The sequence below is a fragment of the Harpia harpyja genome, chromosome 21 (assembly GCF_026419915.1).
Source record: "Harpia harpyja isolate bHarHar1 chromosome 21, bHarHar1 primary haplotype, whole genome shotgun sequence".
Taxonomy (NCBI): domain Eukaryota; kingdom Metazoa; phylum Chordata; class Aves; order Accipitriformes; family Accipitridae; genus Harpia; species Harpia harpyja.
Window position 1 is genome coordinate 17012595 of NC_068960.1, and position 22213 is coordinate 17034807.

At 49.1% G+C, this 22213-nt stretch overlaps 1 protein-coding gene across 3 annotated transcripts; it reads right to left on the bottom strand.

Moving 5' to 3' along the window:
- Nucleotides 1-192: 192 nt before the first annotated feature.
- Nucleotides 193-21517, bottom strand: FAM234A (family with sequence similarity 234 member A). 3 transcript variants are annotated; one of them, XM_052773243.1, is made up of 13 exons: nt 18242-21059; nt 15142-15455; nt 14757-15065; nt 13556-13672; nt 13161-13349; nt 9043-9173; nt 6511-6640; nt 5923-6061; nt 5494-5634; nt 5005-5083; nt 4429-4581; nt 3451-3553; nt 193-3305 (listed from the first exon to the last, which is right to left on the bottom strand). In XM_052773243.1, the coding sequence occupies exons 3-13, from the start codon at nt 15019-15021 to the stop codon at nt 3094-3096; spliced, it is 1659 nt and encodes a 552-aa protein (XP_052629203.1). In that variant the 5' UTR covers nt 15022-15065; nt 15142-15455; nt 18242-21059; the 3' UTR covers nt 193-3093. The 3 variants fall into 3 exon arrangements, with proteins under 3 accessions (XP_052629203.1, XP_052629202.1, XP_052629204.1); XM_052773242.1 differs by having other exon boundaries at nt 16965-21059; XM_052773244.1 differs by lacking the exons at nt 15142-15455; nt 18242-21059 and adding an exon at nt 21450-21517.
- Between the last annotated feature and the right edge of the window lie 696 nt (nt 21518-22213).

Consider the following 22213-nt stretch of genomic DNA (forward strand, 5'->3'; position numbering starts at 1 on the left):
CACCTGGTCCATCACCTGCCTGCAGCGGGACAGGGCAGAGCTATGGCCAGCTCAGCCATCAAAGCATCACCAGAACACCTGGATCCCTCCCAAAAAGGGGGGTTTCTGCCTTTGGGAAGTCACACAAAGGGCTGCCAGAAAAATCCCAAAGTCTTGCATAACCTCAGCTGCAACAACAAAAGCATGGCACCATTTACAAACAATGCAAAAGTGGATTTATTGAAACCATTCCGGTTAGACCAAGTCCTATAGGGCACAATTTGCAATAAGTTAAAGAACCAAACCAAACAGTCTTAGTGTTAAAAAACACACTAATACATAACACAGTGATATATGCCATCATCACCCATCCGAGTTATTGAATCAAGGCACAAAGTCATTCATTAAATACTGCAAAAAAACAATTACACAAGGAAATAAGCTGGAAAAAAAAGGACTTGTTTTGTTAAGAAGGTGCTGGTTTGGCACTGATGCATTTAATTGAGCTGCCACAGGGAAATCTGCGTTTCCAAAGTACCTGGAAACATTAATGTACAACTTAAAGCCAGAAAAGCCCCCCAAAGCCAAAAATCCAGCTCTCCTGAAGGAACATTCAGTGTGCCTATGGGAAAGGTCAGGTCTGGGTAGGGATCAGAGGAGGGAGAGTGCTGAGACCGTGTGACTGCGGTGAGAATACAGCCCAGGCAGCTTGCTCCCTGCCAGGGGAATTTCAGTGGGATGCAATCTGCATCCAGCACTCAGGTCAGACTAGCACGCAAGCCTGGGGCTCCCACTGCCCAGCTCCCACAGCCATGCTCCCATCTCTGCCCCAGCCAACTGAAGGGCAGGCTGAATCCAGCCCTCGCAACTTGGGTTCTGCAGCGCTGGCGCAGCCTGTGATCCCTGCAATGCTGCAACGCTGGCACAGGGGCTTGCAGGGCTGCTAGGCTTCAGGACTTTACCATGCTGAGCAAAGAGGTGACTTAAGCTAGGGGAAGGGGACACAGTGGGGGAGCCTCCCTGCACCCCCAGACTTCCTCAGAAAACAGTTTGGAAAGAGAGGAAGAGAGGGGGAAGCCAACCATTTTGAGTTCAGGGTGCATCAGGTGTTGTGGAATGCTCTTCTGGGAGCACCTCCAGCTTCTTGCACAGCCCAGATGCCCCAGGACTGGACTCTGTCACCAGTGCACCTCTGCAGAGGCCAGCAGCACTCATCCTACATGGCACCCTTGTCTGCCCGAGCTACTGGTCACAGGGCAGAGGGTGCCAGGGCACCCTTTAGGCAACTACCAGGCCAGCTGGAAGCAGGAGGTTAGCGTCCAGGCAGACCACTGATCCTACAGTTCATTTTGCTGCAAGGCTGGGAGAGCTGAGGCTGTGGGCATGAGCCTGGGTGACACCAGCTGCCTGAGCCAGCAGCTGCCCTGCAGCAGGTTAAAGCTCAGCGGCTGCCACAAGAGCAGAACTGATGCCCAACCCTGCACAACCTGACATTAAGTTTCTCATCCTACAGTATTTTTACACACACCCCAATCTGAGACTAGGCAAGGGAGGGAGGCACTGGCCAACCCCCAGCCCCAGCAATGCAAAACTTGAGAGAGGTTATTTTTATGGTGTGTGTTTTCTGTCCACCTTCCTCTCACCAGTCAGACGGATGCCCAGCAGTGTAGGGACAGGGCTCATACCTCAGTGCGGCTGGTGTGGGGACTGCAGCTTTCAGGACTAAGCAGCAAATTCAAACCATTTTCCAGGCTTTGCACCTCACTTCTACAGTCCACACTGGTGCCTGCCAAGGAACAGGGCAGAGCAAACACACCACGCTACAGAAGTCTCCAGGGGAGACATCATCTTCACATAGCAACATGTCCCATTCCCTCAGGCTACCAGGCTGGACAGAGAGAACAGCACCTGAAGATCCTCACCCAGCATCACTTCAATTCCAAGTGCAGGGAGGCAGCCCAAAGCTCTCTCTGGAGCTGTGCTGCAAAGAGAGCTTGCGTTGTTTCCCCGCGTGGCTCATGCCTGTCTTACAGCCTGCCCGTCTTACAGCCTGCCCACCTCCTGGCAGAGGGGACAGTGCTTGGAGAAGGCTCCTCAGCAGCTACAAGGCTGAAGGAGCATTTGCAGGGCAGCTGGCATTGCCACTCGGGTACAGGGCTCCCCAGAGCGGCAAGCCCAGCTCCCAGGATTGGTTAAAGTGCAATTGTACTCTGAAAAAATGTCCTAGATCCTCTGGCACCTCAAAACCAGCAGGAGAGGTGGTGTCTGTACGGGCAGGGACCAGCCAGCCTGGGCTCAGGGTGGATTTCTTATCTCCTATAATCAGACTGGGGGCAGGGAGGAACATTGATGCATAAATCAGGTGGGAGACCAGCTCCCTTTCTGTCACCAATGCTGCACAGCCTGGCTGGAAAGGAAGCAGCAGAAGAGACAGAAACAGGTAGGCTCCTGACTGCAGAGTAGGGCACATGGAGTTGTTCTTAGGAGAAAAGGTCATTTTCTAAGTACAATGACACTTTAACCTGCACTCTGCTGGCCCAGGTAACACCTAGCCACATCATCAGCCACGGCTGTGGTCTATCACTACACACACCCCATGACTACTGAAGCAGGGACCCAAATCCAGGAGAGGGCAATCGCAAATCAACCTGCGGCCAAGCAGCTCCCCCACAGCCAGGAGAGCTGACTCAGAAAGGAAATCTAACACCACACATCGAAGCTCCACTTCTCACACAAGCACCCAAGAAATAATGAATTCCGGCATCCCCAGCAAGCACGTGTTTTCCTCCAGACACAGGCTGAGTCAGCACAGTTCTGCGGGCACAGAAGGATCAAGGGGAAAGCCCTCTTCCCCAAGCTGACGACACTTCAGTGGTGGCCAAGCACTGAAGTCCCATCAGCTCTGAGGACAGATGCACTGGCAGCTGCCCCCACAGCCTGGGCATCCCCAGACACTGGGGGTGCTTCCCCGCCAGCCACACTTTGGTTTGCGGATCAAGAAAGGTAGCTTCCCATTTGAATCCGTGATCTGGGTTTGCAAAGAGCACGGCTGCAGAGGAGAGGCAGCTTGGAGACATCTGGCCCAGGGCAGACTCTACCCCTCCCTCAGCAAGCTCACACTCGGCTGTGGAATCGCATCCTGTAGAGGCGGTCCCGGACATACTGCTCACTGTCCACAGCCACCTGGCTCAGCCAGATCACCCTGCTCTCGGAGACATCCTCCTTCAGCTTACGCTTCATCAGAGACACTGACCCTGGCTCCTCACTGGCTTGAGGTCCCCTCAACAGCACGTAGCAGGCATGACGGCTCCGCTCAAACAGTGCGGCTGTAATGCAGAGCAGACGGAAAAGCCCGGCCTAAGGTGTCTGTGTTCAGACTGGCCACCAGACCCAACACAGAGTCCAGGAGGTACCAGAAAGCCAGTGTCCTCCTGCACCTCCTTGTTGGAGGGCTGGAAGGAGAGGACTTACCATTGAATGCAATTATTTGGTCTGTGCTATTGCGGAGCTCCAACAGGACATTAGTGTAGGAAGGATGGAAAAGATACAGCTTCTGGAGAGGAGCTCTGGATCTCTGCAACCAACAGGACACTATCAGGACATGGACCCACACGTTATCCCAGAGACAACGCCAGCACCAGGCTCAGCTCGACAGAATACATCCAGTCAGATACTTGTCCATGTCAGCCCAACTCATCCTGTCTGATGCCACTAGTACTAGCGTTGAGATTTTGCTTACTGCTTGGTCCTCCCCCCCCCCAAGCTTCCTGCAAATAGCAGACCTGCCTGCTACAGGCAGGAGACAGATTTTTGCCTTAGGGCTGGTAGAGTTAACGAGGAAAGCACAGGAAGCTCAGCTGGTGCTCAGGCATTCTCCAAGACACAACCTGTCACTTACACTGCCAGCCACTGCCCCAGACGGCTCTGTTACGCAGCTGAGCTGTGCATCGAGGCTGCCAGGGACTGCCTTGGCGCAGAGAGAGGATATTCACATGGCCATGGGAGATCACTGTGTGCAGTACTGCTGTGGGAGGCTCCCGGCCAAACAGCAGCAACTTCAGAGGTACCAAGCCAGCAGCCTCTCGCCTCACCAACAGTACCACACCAAGGCAGGGCTCTGGACAATCCAGTGACTTTGCTCATAGAGCCACTAAGTCCCTTTTCTCTACGTAACCAGGCTGAGGACAACAAAAGCTGCTGGTGTCACCACCAGCTGCTAGCAGTGATACCACTATGGACATTGTGAGGACCCAGTAGAGACCAGACCACTTACAGAGGTCTGCCTGCTTCTAGCAGACCAGACTGGTCAGAGACCCCACACCCAGTACAGGAAGCTGCAGTGTTAGTGGCACAGACAAATGCAAATGTGAACACTGGGAGAAGGGGATAGTTTCACCTAATTCTGGCCCAAAGTCTGGAGAACAGCAACCATTCAGCAACACTACTCACCGTTTCATTTCCTGGCACCTGGTATTCACCCCAGATGAGGAAGGTGGAGCGGTGATCAGCAGTAGAAAGTGTGGCTGGCCCAGGGCTCTCTGCTCTCGAGTTTAGCTTCAGGTCCCACTGGACTGCTCCAGATCCACTCTCAACAATCATAACCTAGCAGGGAAGAAAGAAAAGGAACTCATACCAAAGAGCTCTAACAAGCCATGAGAGAGAAGTCAAGTCAGCTGTCTGTACCCCACACCGTCTATGGGAACAAGTATCTGACTCATGGGAAGATGAGGAAATACTTGAAGCTGAGCATCACAGAGCTGTGAGACCTGGGGCGGGCCACGTTAAAGTCACAAGTTTTGCAGCTATTTCAAGTGGTTCAAAGCTCTGTCGTTGAAGCTTCTTGCTGAGAAGAGAATTAAAGTGCCTGAGCCAGCTTCAATAACCTGTTGAAAGAGATCCTTTCCCAGCCTAAAGCTTCCTCAAATCAGCCAGAGGGAACACATCCCACCACCTGTCCTCGACTCAATGCCTGCTTGAGCTGTGACATACAGAGAAAAGGGAAGTTAAAAGGAAGAGATTTCAAACCTTCTTCCTGTTGGGTCCAATTTCACTCTCAAGGACAATACCAAGAACATCGGGTTTGTAGTAACCAAGCAGCGGCTCACTAAGGGAGAGAAAGAGAAGGGACAGATCACAACACACCCTGATGGCATAGGCATGGGCTGTTCTTTCAGAGCAGCCTCTATCCTCCTGCAACTCCCCTGGTAAGAGACTTGACCGCTACAATGTTAGGTTAGCCTGGTACCACTCCCAACTCTGAGCCCAGTCCTAGGACAACCATATCACAGCAGGCACAGAATGAAGAATCAAAGCTTTGGGCTCCTCCACTTTGAAGCAGCACCTGACATTTGCTAGCAGAGGACACACAACACAATAAGCATGATCCAGATATGACCACAGAGCCGGGTCCTGTGTTTCAAATAAATAAATAATAAAAAAAAATAGTGCCTGCCAGGACACTGCTGTTGCTGGGACCCTGGAAGTGCCACATCCAGCCCACATCGGTAACACTACCTCACAACACGGGAGACATTGAGGGTCCACAAAGTCTGAAGATTTTGTGCATTGATTAGCGTAGCCATCTCTGAGTTTACAACCAAGATGTTCTCCCGTGATCGCCCAGGAATTTTTGCCAGGTAACGAATGTCTCCAAAGCTGACAAGGGACAGAGAAATGATTAAGCTTTCTAGACTGTGGATGGTTTTATTGCAGGGTTTTGGTTTTTTCCCTGCACAGCAAATGCAAATATGAAATCCCAGCCTGCTTTCCCTCCTTTCCTGTGAAACCTTGACCAGGCCATCAACACCAGCCCTCTCTCTGAGCTTTGGATGTGCTCCTAGTCCAAAAGCCATGTAGCCAGGAAAGAACAAAGCCACACCAGGCCATCCTGTCAGGAACACCAGTACCCTCCACTCCACCAGCAACCAAGACATAATCTCACACCTGAGAAGGGATAAGTGGTGTGTGGTGTGGTCAATGTTCTTCTCCCACTGAGGATCTTGCTCAAGGCTGGGAAGCTTAATTTCCATCCCAGTTGCTGCACTGTAGAGATCTTTCAGGGAATATGCATAGAGAGAGTTTTCTGTGAAAAAAAAAAAAGCAAGAATGAGGGAGATAAATTATCCTGCCCTTGCTCTGAACTCTAGGATTTCCTAGATCTGGCAGGTCAACTGTATTTTTAGGGTTTGCATCATAGAATTGTAGTGGCATTATGAGACTCAAGCCTGCTTTTGAATGCTTTTAACATCTTTATCTGTTCATAATCCAAGTGTTCCACAGTAATCATTTGCTATAAATGACTACTTAAACCTTACATTCTCAACATTTTTCAAATAAAATTACTATAGTACGTAGCAAACCCTAGTTTAAGCAGAAGCCCCCCCTTCTCTTGGCCTTGAACAGCTCTTTCACTAGGTGAAAGCATGACATAGCTTATAAAAATGCAAAACACTCTTTCAGACAACTGTTTAGTAATCCTGATTTCACAGTTATCATCACTCTTTCAGACTGAATTCACAAACAGAACTGTACCTGTATAGAAAAGGAAGTAGTAGGAAGAGTCCAGGTTCAGCCTGATATAGCGAGCTTTCCCATCCATGTTCAGGCTTCCAGTGGAGCCGATCTGTTTGCCATTTTTTCCTGAATGGATGAAGGTCTTAATCTACACAGCGAGGGGATTAAAAAAAACAAAAGAAGGTTAAAGCTGCATCGCACTGTTACTGCTCCAACTCGAGTGTTTTCCAATGCTTTTGAGCAGCTGGTACTGAACAGCAGCTGAATGGGAACAGCATAGGCTCGGATGAAAAGTCTCTCCCTGGTTTTGGAGGTGTGGGCACGAGTTAGATGATCCCTCTGCTGTGAATACTTCTGCAAGTTTGAAAACCACTTCCAGCACAGCCACTTGCCCCAAGATTTTACTACCTCTGCCAACCACCTTCCCTGCAGGCTGGGACCGCTGAACAGCAAGCTCCAGCTCTGCTAAGAACAGCAAAGATCGATTCAAGCCTACTGAGCAGTGACAACAATGGAGAGGACCTAAAGGCAGAAACAAAGCAGCATATGGACACAGGGGAAACTTGGCTTCACACGGTAGCTCTGCTAAATATTTTAAGAGCCCTAATCTACTCCTCCTAAGGCTGACATGAGTCCAAGGGGATGAAAGAGCTGACAGGTTTCTTTATATTTTTTGTGCAGGGTAACAGAATCCACTAGAAACATTTCACCCAGGAGAATAAAGGATAAAATCAGGATCAGATTCAAATGTCCGGGCAACAGTCATGGTCTGGGGAGAGCAATGCACACTAGGGAAAAGAGAAACATCAGACCAAGAGAAACAGCATCCATCAGAGATGCTGAGTCAGGCAGGAACCCTTCCCTCTTCCTTGAGAGGGAGGGACTGGGAAAGAGAAGGAAATCTGCTGTTCTCGAAGTGAATCTGGAGAGTCTGGCAGGTGAATAAGGGATAGAGTTTGCTGGGGAGAATGAAGAACACAGCTGAAGAGGGAGAGCAAAGCATCCACCAGCTAGTCCCAGCCTCCTGCACTGGGAGGAGACATATACCAGCTCTTGGAGATCAGCTTCACCTTTACTGGCAAGCACTGGTTCAGCAGCTGCCCGGGGACAGTAACAGCCAAAGGTAGTCATACAGCGAGTGAGAATACATACCACCTTATTCACTGCATTGCTTAATACTTCTGTGTGCTGCTACAGGTGATGTATCCTGAAAAACACCATATTTTCCCGGGTGTATTTGTGCTGAAGCTTGCAGCAGGTAGGGGTCAATAAGACTCTCAGAAAAAGCTGTCATCTAAACCCCCTGCACACAGACCTTTCCCCACAGACTGCTCAAAGCTCTGCCATTTCAGGAAACAGCAGTATAATGTAACGTTCAACTTCAGCCCTTGTTAGCAACAAAGCTAATTTACTTAAGTTCTGAATCTCCCTTCTGACCAGACTGTCTTTTTCCAAGCTGCAGAGCTCTACCCAAGCTCCCCACGTTTTGCATGATTCTCAAAAAAGAATGTACTTTTACTTAAGTTGACAGAGTGCTTGCCAAGTCCAGAGGGAGGAAGGGATTTCATACCAAGATAGCCAGAGAGGTTAAATGGAAAACAAATCAAAAGGCAGTCCTGCAGAACAGAGACTACATTCAAACATTTCTTGGCCGCCTAAGATTAAAAAAAAAAAAAAAGTCTTGAGATAACTGGGATAGCAAAAGCAAGGAGGACAGAAAACAGAAAAGAAATGTAGCAGTTGGAAAGGATAGAATTTCTGATGACTCTGGCAACAACAATGCTTTGGACAGCAAAACCCTATTTGCTTCTGGAGGACTCTGGTATGAGGACACAGGGCTCCCACTGCTCCCATCAGACTTACAGGGAACCATAACTTCTGTATGCTTTAAACAGGACAGACCGCGCATGCAGATGATGCTGTACAACTCAATCATGGATGCAGATGTTTTAGTATAAAAACACTTACAGCTACATGACCTTCCCCCTCTAAGAAATGGGAAAAGCAATATTGGAATGGAGATAACACAACTAGCAGTTATTTCACTAAATGAACCCAAGTCAGAATTAACCAGTGCAGTGACACTAGGAAGAGAGCCATGCAAAGCAGACCACAGGCAGCAATATGAAAGGTATCAGAAAAGGGCAGTGGTGGTACAAAAGTGCTGGCTGTCAGTCATGTTTTGATCTAAGAGGCAAACCTGTCAGGGTTTGTTCACTTCCACTTCTCTGAGCTGAGTCCCAGAAAACTGCAAGCTCATCTAGCCTAGGCTCACTCCAAACACAGCTCAGGAACGCGCAGTGAGGAGCGCAGACTGAAAAGGGGGAGGGATTTCTGATTGGCTTTTTTCTTTTTTTTTTTTTAAACCATAAAACACTTGCATTGATTTGGGAGTACATCTCTGCAGGGTGGGAAAGAACCTACCTCAAACCCACAGATATCAGAGGCCTCTGGACACTTCCTCTTAGAGCACAAGATCGAAATAAATAGCATTCCTGCCATCCCCTGTGGTCCAGCCACTGGGTTTATCATAGCTTCAGAGTGACATACCTTATCTCCTGTAGCAATAAAGATTATCAGGTCCTGAAGTCCATCACTATCCACATCTGGAATCACCGACACGGGAGTCAGCACAGTATAATTAGCTCCAAAGTCACTGGACTGTCTCCACCGAACTTCCCCTAGAAGACAATTATTGGGAAACATTCACTAAAATGCACTTTAGGTTGAAAGGCTTTTAACGCCCCTGCTCCTCGAGGTACTTAGCAGTAGCCAGCCATTTACAGCCCATCAGCACCGCAAACCAGCCACATTTATGCTCATCATGGGGTACTTTGCTGCATTTCTGCATTTCAAATGAGTCCCAGCATCCATCCACAATTTCAACTTATACTGGAAAGTAATTCTAGCTGTCTGCACCAATCCACCCAAACGTTCTAGGCACCAATCAATTCACAGGGCACAAAGGACAGCTTGCTTTTCTTGCACCTTAGGTTAACAAGCTTCCCAGCATGTTCATGGCATGGAGGATCCTTTTTTGTGATCTAAAATCTTGCTGCCGTGTACTTAAATCTGCACAGACATTTTAAGACCATAAGCTAAATTCTGATCACAGTGTTGCAGCTACTCTGGACAAAACCTTTTATGCTGCAACTTGCCTCCTGCAGATGTTCCTGCAGATGTTCCACGCTGACATGACCAGCAACAACTCAGTTCACATCCCACCTCTCCCTTGCCCAAAGAACACGCACAGCACATTCAAACTTGTTTGTAAATAGAGGTAGCAGAGCTTTGGTTTTTAAAAAATGGTGTTTGTGTTGTGGGGGAGTTTCTCTTCAGCAGCTCCAGGCCACTTGGGTGACTTTATTCCATACACTCTGCCCAGGGCTGCTGGCCACTTTCCAGTCACTGCCCAGTGGAATGTGCAGTGGAATTCGGGGCAGGGAGTTGGGGGGGGAGGCCGGTGGGGGTTTTTCTTTTTAAGGAAGACTTAAGTGACTAACTAGGTGCTCAGAAGGGAAATGCTTACCCTCCCCTTTAAACAGTATCACAGACAGCAATTATCATTTCAGGAATGCAAAGTAATCATCTGTTCTTTGTCAGGAAGGCAGTTGCACTGAAGGTCAACGAATTACTTACTACCTGACCCCGTCTGCAATAATTTAAGGCAGGCTGTATTTCCAGTAGGATTCCTTCAAAGCTCTCACTGAAACACTGAAAAAAATACTTGGATTTGTTACTATGACAACAGATGTGAAGTAGAAGAGTGCCCCTAGGAAATCATGGGAAGGCAGAGAATTTTACCCCCAAAGAAAGCAAGCAGGCAAAGGAAGGAGAGAACTTAAGTTTTAAATAACTATTTCCTGGATTCAGCACAGACCAAAGCTAAAACAGTAAGACCAGGCTGATGAAATTCGCATTTCAGTGCATAAGGCTCTATTCTTTGCTGCTTAGACAGTAGATATAGTTTTGGAGGAAGCATCTTACTCTCTTAAAAGAGCAGTCTGACTTAATAGAAACAGGTAACAGTGAGACGGATTCAACACAAAGGACTTGAGAAGCTTTCATGCTCTAACACAACTCCCAAAGAGCACGAACTGTGAATCCAGACCCATCCTGCTCCATCAACAGGAGATGGGACTATCCTGTCCAACGTCTAGAGTGCTACGGTGCTTCCTCAGAGCCAGAGGTCACAGCAGAAGCATGGCAACAAAAGCCAAACTGGAAATTAGACAAGTGCCTAGACAGCAAATCTAACCTGGGTGAAAAGGGGTTTTTTTCGGTCCAGAAGGAATAATAAAATTAGGACTTAGATGACTGACTTCAGCTCTCACTTCAAGCAGCCGCAGAGGACACAAAGCAGGATTGCTTGCTTCGGGCTGGATGAGGTCCAGACACACAGCCAAAGACTGCTCTCCCAGTCTGCAGCTGAGCTAAAGGCAGGTCTTTTCTACCAAGCAGTATTAGACCCCTCTCCCATGCCCTTGCCCACTTGTTTACCAAATAGCTGTAAGCTCCTGGCATCCACCATACAGTGGATGTGAAGAAATATCCCCTTTTGGTTTTTCTGAACCTATCACTTGATAAAAGAACCATGGAGCAATGAAGAATTGCAACAGGAAATCATCATTCCCTGTTCTACTTATCACTCATAATTTTATAGACTAATTTCTCCCTGTTGCACATTCTCCAGGCTGGAGTACTGGTTTATTTAGTGATTTCTGGCACAGAAGCAATTTCAAACATCTTACCATCATGGTCCCCTTTCTGCCATATCCCTTAGGAGACCAGAACTGCTCACAGGGCTCACAATGCAGGCTACTGGAGGATAAGGTGAAGAGAGAAGGTGTCACAAAGCACTTACTCCTGTCCTCTTCCTTAAGACTCTGCTTCTGGCCCTGGCAGAGATGGAATATGCAGCTACACAGACTTTTGCTTTGACCTGGAACAGCTAATCTTAAGCTCTTGTGTCCCAGTTTGCTTGTAAGATAAACATGCAGCAATGTGATATGTCCCACACAAACAGAAGCATGCAATCCTACACTTTACTTCTTGTTTGCTCAGGTCACTTATTCTGGCAATGAAGACAACAAGACTTAACACAACTCAAATTGATAGAAAAGCACTAACTTTTTCAGCATTTAAAGATCAAAACCATATCAGACATTTTCAGATGATAATCTGCCTACCTCTCCTTCAATCTTCCTACAGGCAGAGGCTAGGCAGCCTGAAAGCCCTGGAATCTCACCAATCCTCCATGAGGATGAATCATTAACAACTAAAGACTGTTCTGACTACTGTTTTTAGCACAATGTGATGTAAGTCAGACTTTGCCACTTTAAATACATTTAGCCTATTTAAATACATTTTATTCTGATCCGCCCTCCTAACCCCCAGTAAAAGTCAACTATGCTAAGAAGCCCCTTTTAACCTACTTAATCGCAAAAGGGTATCAAATACGTCAACTTCTGGGTCATTCACTTTTCTATCTGAAGCAATTTTTCATCTCTTGCTTTTAATTTATCTATGGAATGTTTTCTTACCATATTGTTGCTGTGACCTGTGGCTTAGCCTGGTTCTGTCTCTCCATGCTTGTGCTATTTCTTTACGGCGGTCTTTAGCTATATGCCTTTGGCTCGGCAGTCACCATTCTACACTTGACCTAAAAGCAACTACTTAATTAATAGTCTATAAATAACCTGCGCTAAAGCCTATTGATGAGGGAAATAGTGCTAAGATATCTCAGTTGGTACAGAAGCTTTCCAGCTCTGTGCGTGTCTACACTTCCATCTACACTGGAAATCAAAAACTACACTACATTTTGCTCAGATTCCTTAGAGCTATACCTCTTGCTATTTCTCTCTCCCAAATTTTGGAAAACAGGGTGTGAGGGGTTCAATACCAGATACAGATGATGAGATCCTAGGCATGTTTCCAAGGCAGAACATGCATTGTTTAGAACCTTTGAAACAGCGACCCCCAAAATGGAAATGTATTTCAGGCTTCATCAGCAAGGAAAGTTCAAGGTGTAGTAGGTGGTCACTGCCCTGTTCCTAGAGAAGTACAGGCACTCTTTATCCTCACCCTGTGTTAGGCAAGATGACGATGAATTTCTCCATCTATAGGTTCAGAAATGAAGAAGGTCTTCCAGAGAAACCAGGTAAAATCCTGGACTACTGAAACAGACTGGTGAGTACTCATCCCGAGTGCTCTCCTTGATGACTTTAAAATCATAAATCCCTAGAACTCCCACTCCTCTTACCACTGCAGGTACTCCTAGCACTCACATGCAAATGACTGAGAAATATTGCAGGTGCAGGTTTGTGTCCAACCCCTGAGAGTATAAAGTAACATTCACAGCTAGTGACTGCTTCTCCTGTTTCAACAGCTGTTGAAACGCTGGTCTTATAATACAGCGGCTGGCACAAACCATCACAACAGAGTCCAGCCTTTGGAACAGAGAGGCTGAGAGAACAGGCACTTCTCAATGGCCCAGCGAACAGCTCTGGCAAGGTTTTCAAGATAATAAATACCCTGCACCCATTGTTCATGTACCAGCAAGTCATGTCATGCTGACGTCCCCAGCCTCTGAGGTCTGAAGGTCACCAGGTGAGGAAAGCAAGTAGCACTGTCCCCTGTATGGCAACAGTACTCTGCTCCCCACTCACCTGTCCGCAGGTCAACTGCGGTAAGAGACACCGGCTTCCCCACGACCAGGCAACCCTGGGCCTCAGCTGCCCCGAGCTGCTTGATGCCACACTCCATCCACTCAACTTCCTCGGCAGCAGGCCTCTCCCAGAGCGCTCTGCCATTTGCGCCAGACACAGCAGCAACGAAGGCACATGGAGAAGGCAGACCTGAAGAGAAGAGATGTCAGAGGGAGTGCTACCGACACCTACTTTTGCTGCTCCACACTACCCAAGAGCTGGGACTCACCCCGTTCCTCTTCCCACCCAGCTAACCTGGTTTTCTCTCCCAGACCCACAGCAGCATCACTAATTAGAACTACAAGAGAGACAACAGCCCTTTTACTACAAGGTTTTCTGTTTCTGCATTACGCTACCTTCATCCGAACAGGTTTTGTTGAAGCTGCTGCTGCCATTGCTAGCTTTGAAAGCAAAGACGACATCTTGCACTTTGTCTTCGTTCGCATCTTCTATAGCAAGAAACTGGTAGGCCACTGTAAAAGAGACCACAAGCCAGGCGCTGGTGAGGATTGCCTCAACCAACAGCAGAGCTAGCTGGAGCAAAACACAAATTCCTAGAGACCTACTCGCTGCCTCCATCTCTGACAGCGTAACATCAAGACAAATTGGCCTTTGTATTAAAAAAAGCCATCTACATGAGTACCAAGGACTGGAAGTTAGTGCCAAAGGATTTTTTAAATCTGCTATCCCCCAGAGGATTTGTCTTTTTTTAAAGCCAAGCGGCCAGAATTTGAACTATGTTGAACAAAGAACAACTCTGGTCTTGGTGTGGGGTTGCTATTCCCGAAATAAAAAAAAAAAAACAACAACAAAACCCATGAAACCCAGCCCCAGATATTCCATCTTTCTCACCCTCAGCTGAAAGCAGCCTTCTTCAGCTCAGAGTAGCAGAACTTGGGATTTCTGCATTAACACACAAAGCTCAGTCCCCACTGGTGAGCACTATCTCTGTGTTTACAGCATAACTAGCACACACCCACTGCACATAAGATTAAAGAAAAGCTTTCACAGAAGCAAATGCTGAGCCACCAGGGAGCAGTACCCCGGCTAAAGAGCTGACTTAAAGCAACTATAAATTTGTGCAATTTATAAAAAAAACAAGATGCAATTCCTCTTCTCCCTTCCTGTTAGCCATGGAGAAAAGTTAGAAAGTCATACCAACAGAGAGAGAATGCCTAATTGTCCCCAAACCTCAGCTCAGACTTCAAGGAAATATTTTACAGACCAAACTTCAACAAAGATTTATTCCCAGATACCCCTCCCTGTTTTGGTGGGTTTTTTTTTTTTCCCAAGTGAGGCCAGCCTGCTACCTTGTTAGAGCTTCAGAGCAGCATCTAATTTCTCCATTAGATCCTGTAAACACCTCCTGGAAGGCCACTCCAATTATGACAGGCCACTGCTTATCCAGGTCAGGTATTCACAGCTGTCACTCCCAAGAGCAGGATCCCTGCAGACCTGGCTCCAGATTGTGCTTAGGTAGAGGTCCACAATTCAAATTTGTGGCACACAAAGGAAAAGGACTGTTGGTAAATATTTATTCTGCTACAGCAAGCTCACCTGCATTGTCATAGTTTCGGAACCATGTTCTTTCTGAAACTGGCCTCTCTGGGCAAGGAATGATAAATGAGAAAGCAAACACAATTATCAGACACAGAAATAATGAGATGAAGAAGGCGGCAGTGCGCCACCGTGACAGCCGTGAAAGTCGCGATGACTGCTTGCTGACAATTCTTCTCTCCACAGAGTTTTCATGGTTCTCTTGAGCCTTTACGTCCTCAGTCTTCAGAGGGTGGATCTCAGCTTCCGAGTCTTTGTTATCCATTGCAGCTCATTCATCGGTATTCAGACACCCTTCTCCCCCTTCACCTGCAACAATGGAAAGAGCAGTTAAAACAGATTTTGGAATATATCCAAAAAAAACATCAAAATATTCTGTTACTACCTGATATTCACGCTGGAAACATTTAATGGGAGGTGGTCAAATCAGTGTATTGTCACAGAGCTGGATACAAAGCGCCGTTGGTACCAGAACTCTCCCACATGGAGCAACAGGGAGAGACCATGGGATGCAGGAACAGCACTATTTCTTCAGAGGAGGAGGAATTCAGCTCTGCTAGACCCAGACAAAGAAGGCTACAGTGTCTACACAGAATGGACTGACTGGTCTGTAGGTCCCACTCATGAAAAACACGACAAAAGCTCCTTTTGCTGCAAAGACTTCTTGCCGCCTCCCGTGCATGTCAGTCTGACTCCTGGCTGGAGAGGTGAAAGGAAACACTCGTGACCTTTATATCCCAACATAAGGCTGCTCCCTACTGTAATGAGCACTTGAGCTTCCCCAGGAGAGCGAGAGAGAACAAACACCAGCATTTTCTGTATAGCAACAAACCAAAGCTATTCAACACCTTCTCAGATGAGAAACTACTTGATAAGTTTAGCAACTCAGCCTTGCAGAAGGCAAGAGAATGATCACTTCCCAGAGGAAAAAGACGGCATGAGTTGAGACTAAAATCAGGCAAATTTGATTTAATCAGAATGGAAGAAGAGCTAACAACTGCTATTTTAGTTTCTCCTGCTTTAAATCATAATCTCAAGCTACAGCTACAATAACAGAGGGGTTCTGTGCTAATTTGTTATAAAAAGGGGAAAAAAGAAAAAGCCCTAGTTGGTTACAGAAGCACGTAACTCATTACCCACAACAACAATAAAAATCAATGTCATATACAGTTTCTCTGATAGTTCCTTAAAAAAATAGCGAAAGGGAAGAAATAAAGACTAATACATTTCAGTAGCCTTGGAAAAAGCTGCATGACAGTGTCATAAAAAGTTATATCAGAGCAAATAAACATGACAACCAAGCCAATTTTCCATGACTGTGCCCCAGCAGTCACGTGCCTGGATTGTCCACTGGAGCAATTTACCTCCCCAGCAGAAAATAGCTTAAACTCAGCACCAGCACACAACACAGAGAGCTTCAGCTTTCAACTCCAACAACAACAGGGCTCGTTATGTCTCACGTTTCATGCCCAAGTTCATTTACAGGTTGAAAGAAACACAAGATGAGAGTCACCCTCGGGAGGCCAGCCTCCTTCAGGCAGCTGTGGCTCAACCGGGGGTCTCACCTCCCCGGGTTGTCCCTGTCCCACCGCAGGGAAGAGCTGCAGAGGCCTCTTCTCTTCTGTCACGTAGGTCTGTCCACCCTCACAGGGGGGACAGACCTATGGCAAGGCAGGGGTTGAGCGCATGGGGCAAGCAGGACAGCCTGGCATGCTGCTGTCAATCCCCTAGCTAACCTCAGTGACTGCTCGACTTATAAGGCTGGAGTTATGAAGCACTTACTCCAAGCCAAGCACTCTGGTATTTATTCTATGACAGCACATCAAGTACAAGATCTCGCTCCAGACAATTTAATTCAAGCTGCACAATACCATGCAAATGCAGTTAAATCAATAATGTAGAAGTTGTATCTTATTCCAAAGATCTTACTCCAAAGACCTCATCTACCCTTCTCATCAGTCTGCTGGCAACAACAGACACCCTCACGAGGCTGGCTGTTTCCAGACCAACCGCAGGCATCTGACAAGGGTAGGAAGGCTCCAGATGGAAAGGGGAAGAAAAGAAAGAGTCATGCATTCAGCCTTCCCCCCGACCTGGCCATCACGCTGGCAAGCCGAGCACCACTCTGTTACGGAAGCCGGCCGAGCACCAGACCATCAGCAGGTTCAAGGTACAAGGCTCCAGGCACAGGCTGAGCAAATGATTTACCAGAGCAGAGCAATCACCACCGCAGCGATGGGGGACAGCAGCAGGAATGGGTTACGCGACCTCCCTTGTGATGAGGCAGATGGCTTGTGCATCTCTGGCATGCCTGTCTCCAGCAGCAGGGAGAGGTGGATCTTCTCGAATGCTGTGGTAACCAGTGTCCATGGCACGGGCTGTGACAAGGCTCCAGCACAACCCCACCAGTCTCTCCAGCGGAGCCCTCCACAGCCCCCCAGTACAGAGCCAGCAAACCGCCAGGGCACGGCCAAGTGCTTCCAGCACCTATGAGACTTCCCGAGAAGAACCAAAACCAGGCTTCTCCCCATTTAGTCCAAAAGGGACACCATCGTAACGCTGTATAGAAGGCGTATTTTTATGACTCACTATAAATCACACCCTTGTCATCTAGACTGGGATGAGAACAATAAAAAAAGTGGTAATTATCCTGACAGCCCCAGCAATTCCCCTTCTTTTGCAGGAATGACCCTAGGAGCCACCGATGACAAAGAGCCCTCAATGCCTTTAAAGCAATTCTTTCTCTTTTCTTTCAGGGTTTGAATAATGCCCTTTGCACCCCTGCCAGAGCAGAGGCGGTGCCAAAACAACGACCACAAAGGTCAATGGCAAAGACTCAAACAATGCAGGAAATCCCATGGCCCACAGTTGCCAAAGTACGTGCTGGCAGCATGTGAAACGGTCAGAGCTCTGAAAGACAAAGAAGTCTGGTAATCAGTTTAATTGAAGACAAGCAGAAAACGATAGTGTGCATTTCAGATGATTTTACTGTCCTCTAGCAGCCGGCATTTTGTCTCCTGCTGGTAGAGGACACAAAACAATTCACCAGAAAGTTTAACGCATCCAGGGACCTTGCAAGGAAATAGGCAGCGACAGGATCCTGTGCTGCTGCATATTAACACACACTGCATGCACTAGATCTCGTAGCCAGCACCAGCTCTCTGCCTGGGGATGGGAGGCCTCACCAGGAGAAAACATGGGAGAAAGACTTCATAGAAAAGGAAATAATTAGAAACCACATGCGACAGACCCGAACTGAAGCCATACAGCTGACAGAGTGCTGCAGTACAGCCAGGACCTGCATCTCGTACGAATTCCATTTGCTGGTGTGGGCACTTCCATCACTCCCCAAGCTTTAAAGGCCACTTACCCCAAGCAATAGGATGAGCTAGGAGCAGTCCTGGATCAAAGCCAAGGAGGAATGAATACCCTTTCCCATCCCACAGTAACAATGCTGCGCTCAGGACAAACACAGCTTTACTCACCTTCATGGGGGACTGACTTTCCTCTTCTCCTGAAGCTACAGTGCAGATTTACAGATCTGATCTGAATCAAACCAGTGAAACTTGTGCAGCAAGCGGTTAGTGCCAAGCCACAGTTCAATCCAAGAGACAAACTATCATTACCAGTCAGCTAGAACTGCCCGACAAGCACAGAGAACTGCATACAGTCAGACGTATGAAGACTGGCGACAGAAGCCATTTAAGTGTCAGTGTGATGGAAGGTTTAACTCATTTTCCAGCCATAAAATACCAAACCACAGCATTTGTAATCTCACCAGGCACCAGTTCTTCCTGGAAAGTTTCTAGCAATGTATCGTAACTTAGATTTGATGTTCAACATGTTTATATCTTTCATAGAATGATGAAATCAGATTCTGACTGGCCATTTTAGGAACCCAAACACAGCATTGGGCTGTTTTGGTTCTTGTTTGTTTGTTTAAGCACCTTACAGGTTTCCTTCCTGTCAGCCAGAAATTGTTGAAGCCCCAAGCTGCAATCAATAATGACAAAACAGCTTCCAAGTTATGCTCTGAATAAGATGCAATGTTCCCTTCGTGGCTGCCTTCCACGAGCAGACTGTTCAGTTTTGATCCCATGTACAGCGCGGCACTGCAGCAAACTTGCCAGGCAGTCACCTGCTGCAACACTAAGACATTATTGGGTCATTTTTTCCCTTTTCTGCAGTCCTGCTTACATCGGGGTCCAGCCAAGAGGAAATAACACATAAAATATCCCCCTAAATGAGGAGATTTTCCTTTCCAAATACACTCAGACTGCACTCTGTACACAAGCTTATTGTTTTGCTGGGTCATCTGCAGCTCATAACTCTTTCTTGATATAAGGCTGCAGCCACGGGCTGGCGAGAACTGCCTCAAGCAGACCATCCCCTTCTGACACCGGGGTACCTCTGCTCCTGCTTGTGTCCCTATGATGTTGGTAAGGACGCAGTTTGTAACCCAGATCACACCAAAGATAACACAGGTACCCAGCTCAGAGAAATATCCACATTCTGCTGCTACAGCTGTCCTTTCCCTTCCCCTCCCCTCCCCCTTGCTATTTTGCCTCTGTTAACACAGATCTCTTCAAAACATCAGGTTCTTCTTAAATGACACTTAACCCTCTGGTGCAGACACAACACGTGCCACAGAGCATTCACAGCAAGAGAATTACAACTCCTCCAGAGCGCAACCAAATGTCACTTTAGAATGTGACACATTTGTCATTTGTAGGAGAAAAGTCCTCTTTCCCAGGGCAGTTTTCACTACAGTCAGGAGTTCAAGTAGGGAAACTCGATCTGTTTAGCAAAGAGCAAGACACGATCCAGTACTTTTTCCAAGACAGTAATGGGAAAAGCAAAACTCTAAGATGAAGAGCAGCATTAAAGCTGCAAAACTGTGTGGATCTGATTACAGGTTACGCCAGTAATAACAACTGAGCAGCAGAAACACATGCCATTTATCATCCCAGAACTTACAAGCTTCGCAGGATCAAAGCCAGACTGTTGCAGATCCCTTGCGTCAACCCCAAGAGCAGTAGTTAGCGAGTTGTTTGAATCGCTCACGTCAGAGACATCCCCACCTCATCCACAGGGCTCCCCTGCTTGCGTCAGAAGCACAGCGGCTTCTCCGCACTGCCGGAGATTTAACACACTAGGGGCTTTGGAGAGATCTTGGTGCATGAAAACCCTTCAGAAGCAGCTGTGGTCAGTTCATGTAGGTTTATTAAAAGACAAAAAGAAAGCACATTTTTTAAGTGGAGCACTTGTTCCACAGGTCACAAACTCTGTGTTGTCTGCTGGGTCCTTGCTGCACAGCCTAGAGGTTTATGGCAGCATGAAGCAACAGCCTTCCTCCAGCCGCTGCTGTCCTTGTCAACTATCTCCAAGAGAAACCTCTTTTTTCCTCCCCCAAAATGGAATTTTTCTTTTCCCCTCTTGCACATGTGCACGGAGGAAAGCTCATTCACAGGCCGTTCCACCTGCACAGCCAACACCCAGCCTTGCAAAGCCTCTCAGCTTCCAGCCTCCACAGGCAGCCCCACGAACAGGGCCCAATTCTGCTCCGGCACTGGGGAGGGCTGGCTCCAGTTGCACCGAGCCATCTCCCCCTGCAGGGCAGGCTGCCCCTGCAGTTAAGAGGTTTTTGCTTTCCAAAATAAGGAAAAAAAGGTGGAAATGGGATAGATTGGAATTTAACACAATAAAACATTCTTCTTTCTGCCAGAAACGCTCTAATTCATGCCTGCAGACTAGGCTTGTGGCCTGCTGAGGAAAAGAGAAACATGAATTTGAACCCTCTCCAGGAAGAGCGCTGAAGGCTGTGTGCTGAGCTCTGTAGAGGTGAGGGGGTTTCTTGTGTTTCTATTTGATTGAAATACAGGCCCGCAGTAGCAAGTGCTGTGTAAGCGTCTCCCCAGGACTCGTACGCAGCCTGCCAACCACACGGGATAAACTAGCTCAGATCAAACGGCGGATTACAGCAACAAGCTACCTCGGCAGAGTCCGTGGCTTTTGCAAAAGGGATTAAATTCTCTCCCAGGCTTCTCGATATGGTTTTGGGCAACTTCTTGCGCGACCCCTTCCGATCGCAGGGAAGACACCAGGGCTGGGTCAAGCGCAGCAGGAAGCGTTGAAGAGCCGCGGCGTTTCGCAGCGCTGCTCCCCAGCCCGGCTCAGGCTGCAGGCCAGGGCAGAGGCGGCCTGGGACCAACCCCGCCGCTCGCCCCCGCGGCCCAGCAGCAGCCGGCCGGCCGGCCCACCGGCTTCACCGAGCCCCTCGCTTCTTCCGAGCTCCCGCTCCGGCACCGCGCAGGTTCCCGCCGGCGGAGCGGCTGGTGCCCGGCGGCTCCGGCTGCTCCACCCCGCTCCCGCCCTGCCGGAGCCGGCGGCAGGGCCCGGGCAGCGGGGACGCTTCGGGAGCCGGCTCCCTTCCCCGACAGGCACCCCCGCAGTGCCGGAGGAGCGGCCCGGAGGCAAGCCCAGGTTCTCGGGGCGCAGCGGGAGGCCGCACACCCGCGGGGGCGGCCAGAAGCCCGCCTTGCCCCCGCGGCCCGGGGCGGCTCGCTGCGGCCCCCGCCCTGCCCGCCGGCTTCCCGCCGCCCCCGGCCCAGCCTTCCCCCGCCGCCGCGGGAGGCCTCGCCGCGGGCCGGGCGGCACCGGCAGTGACCGACTCCCGCCGCGCTCCCCACTCACCCCGCCACCGCCGTCACTTCCGCCTCCGTCCCCCGCCGCCTCCCGGCGGAAGCGACGCCACGACGCAGGTGACCGGCTTCCGCCCCGCCCGGAGCCGCGCCTGCGCAGTGTGGCAGGCGGCGCGTCGCGGCGGAGGTGGCGACGGCGGCGGCGCGGGCGGAGAACCCGCAAGAATAAGGCCGGGCAGCAGTGGGAGCCACAAACACAGATCTTTAATGCGATCAGACCGCGAGAGAACAGCACAGTCACGTACAGGCATCCCGAGAGCGCGCCCGCCGCCCCCCGGGCCCGCCCCGCCGCCCCCCCCGGGCCCCGCTCTCCCTCACCCGACACGGAGGTTACAAAAACAATACGTGAAACCGCGGAATTAGTTGTAAAAACGGACAGGGAAGGGGGTCGCATGCACTAAGGACTAACACCGAGGGGGCGCCAGGAGGGCCGCAGGGAAACCGAAACGGTTAAGCAGCTTATCAGAGCCTCGATGGGGAGAAACGCCCGCCGGACCCTACCCCGCCACCGGACACACGGCCTTAAAACAAGCATTTACAGACACCTTCCTGCTGCTGCCGCCGCCCGGAACCGTTAGGAGCGAGCCGTCTTTAATTAAACATACCCGCCTCGCCGAGCTAACGAGCAGCGGCCAGGCTCTCGTCCAGCTCGGTGGGCGGTGAGGGCTTTACTCACACAATTCTCACAAAATACTGATCCTCGGGGTCTCGACTGTGGCTGGCACAGCAAGGCGGCCTTCCTCCCCTAGTGTAAAA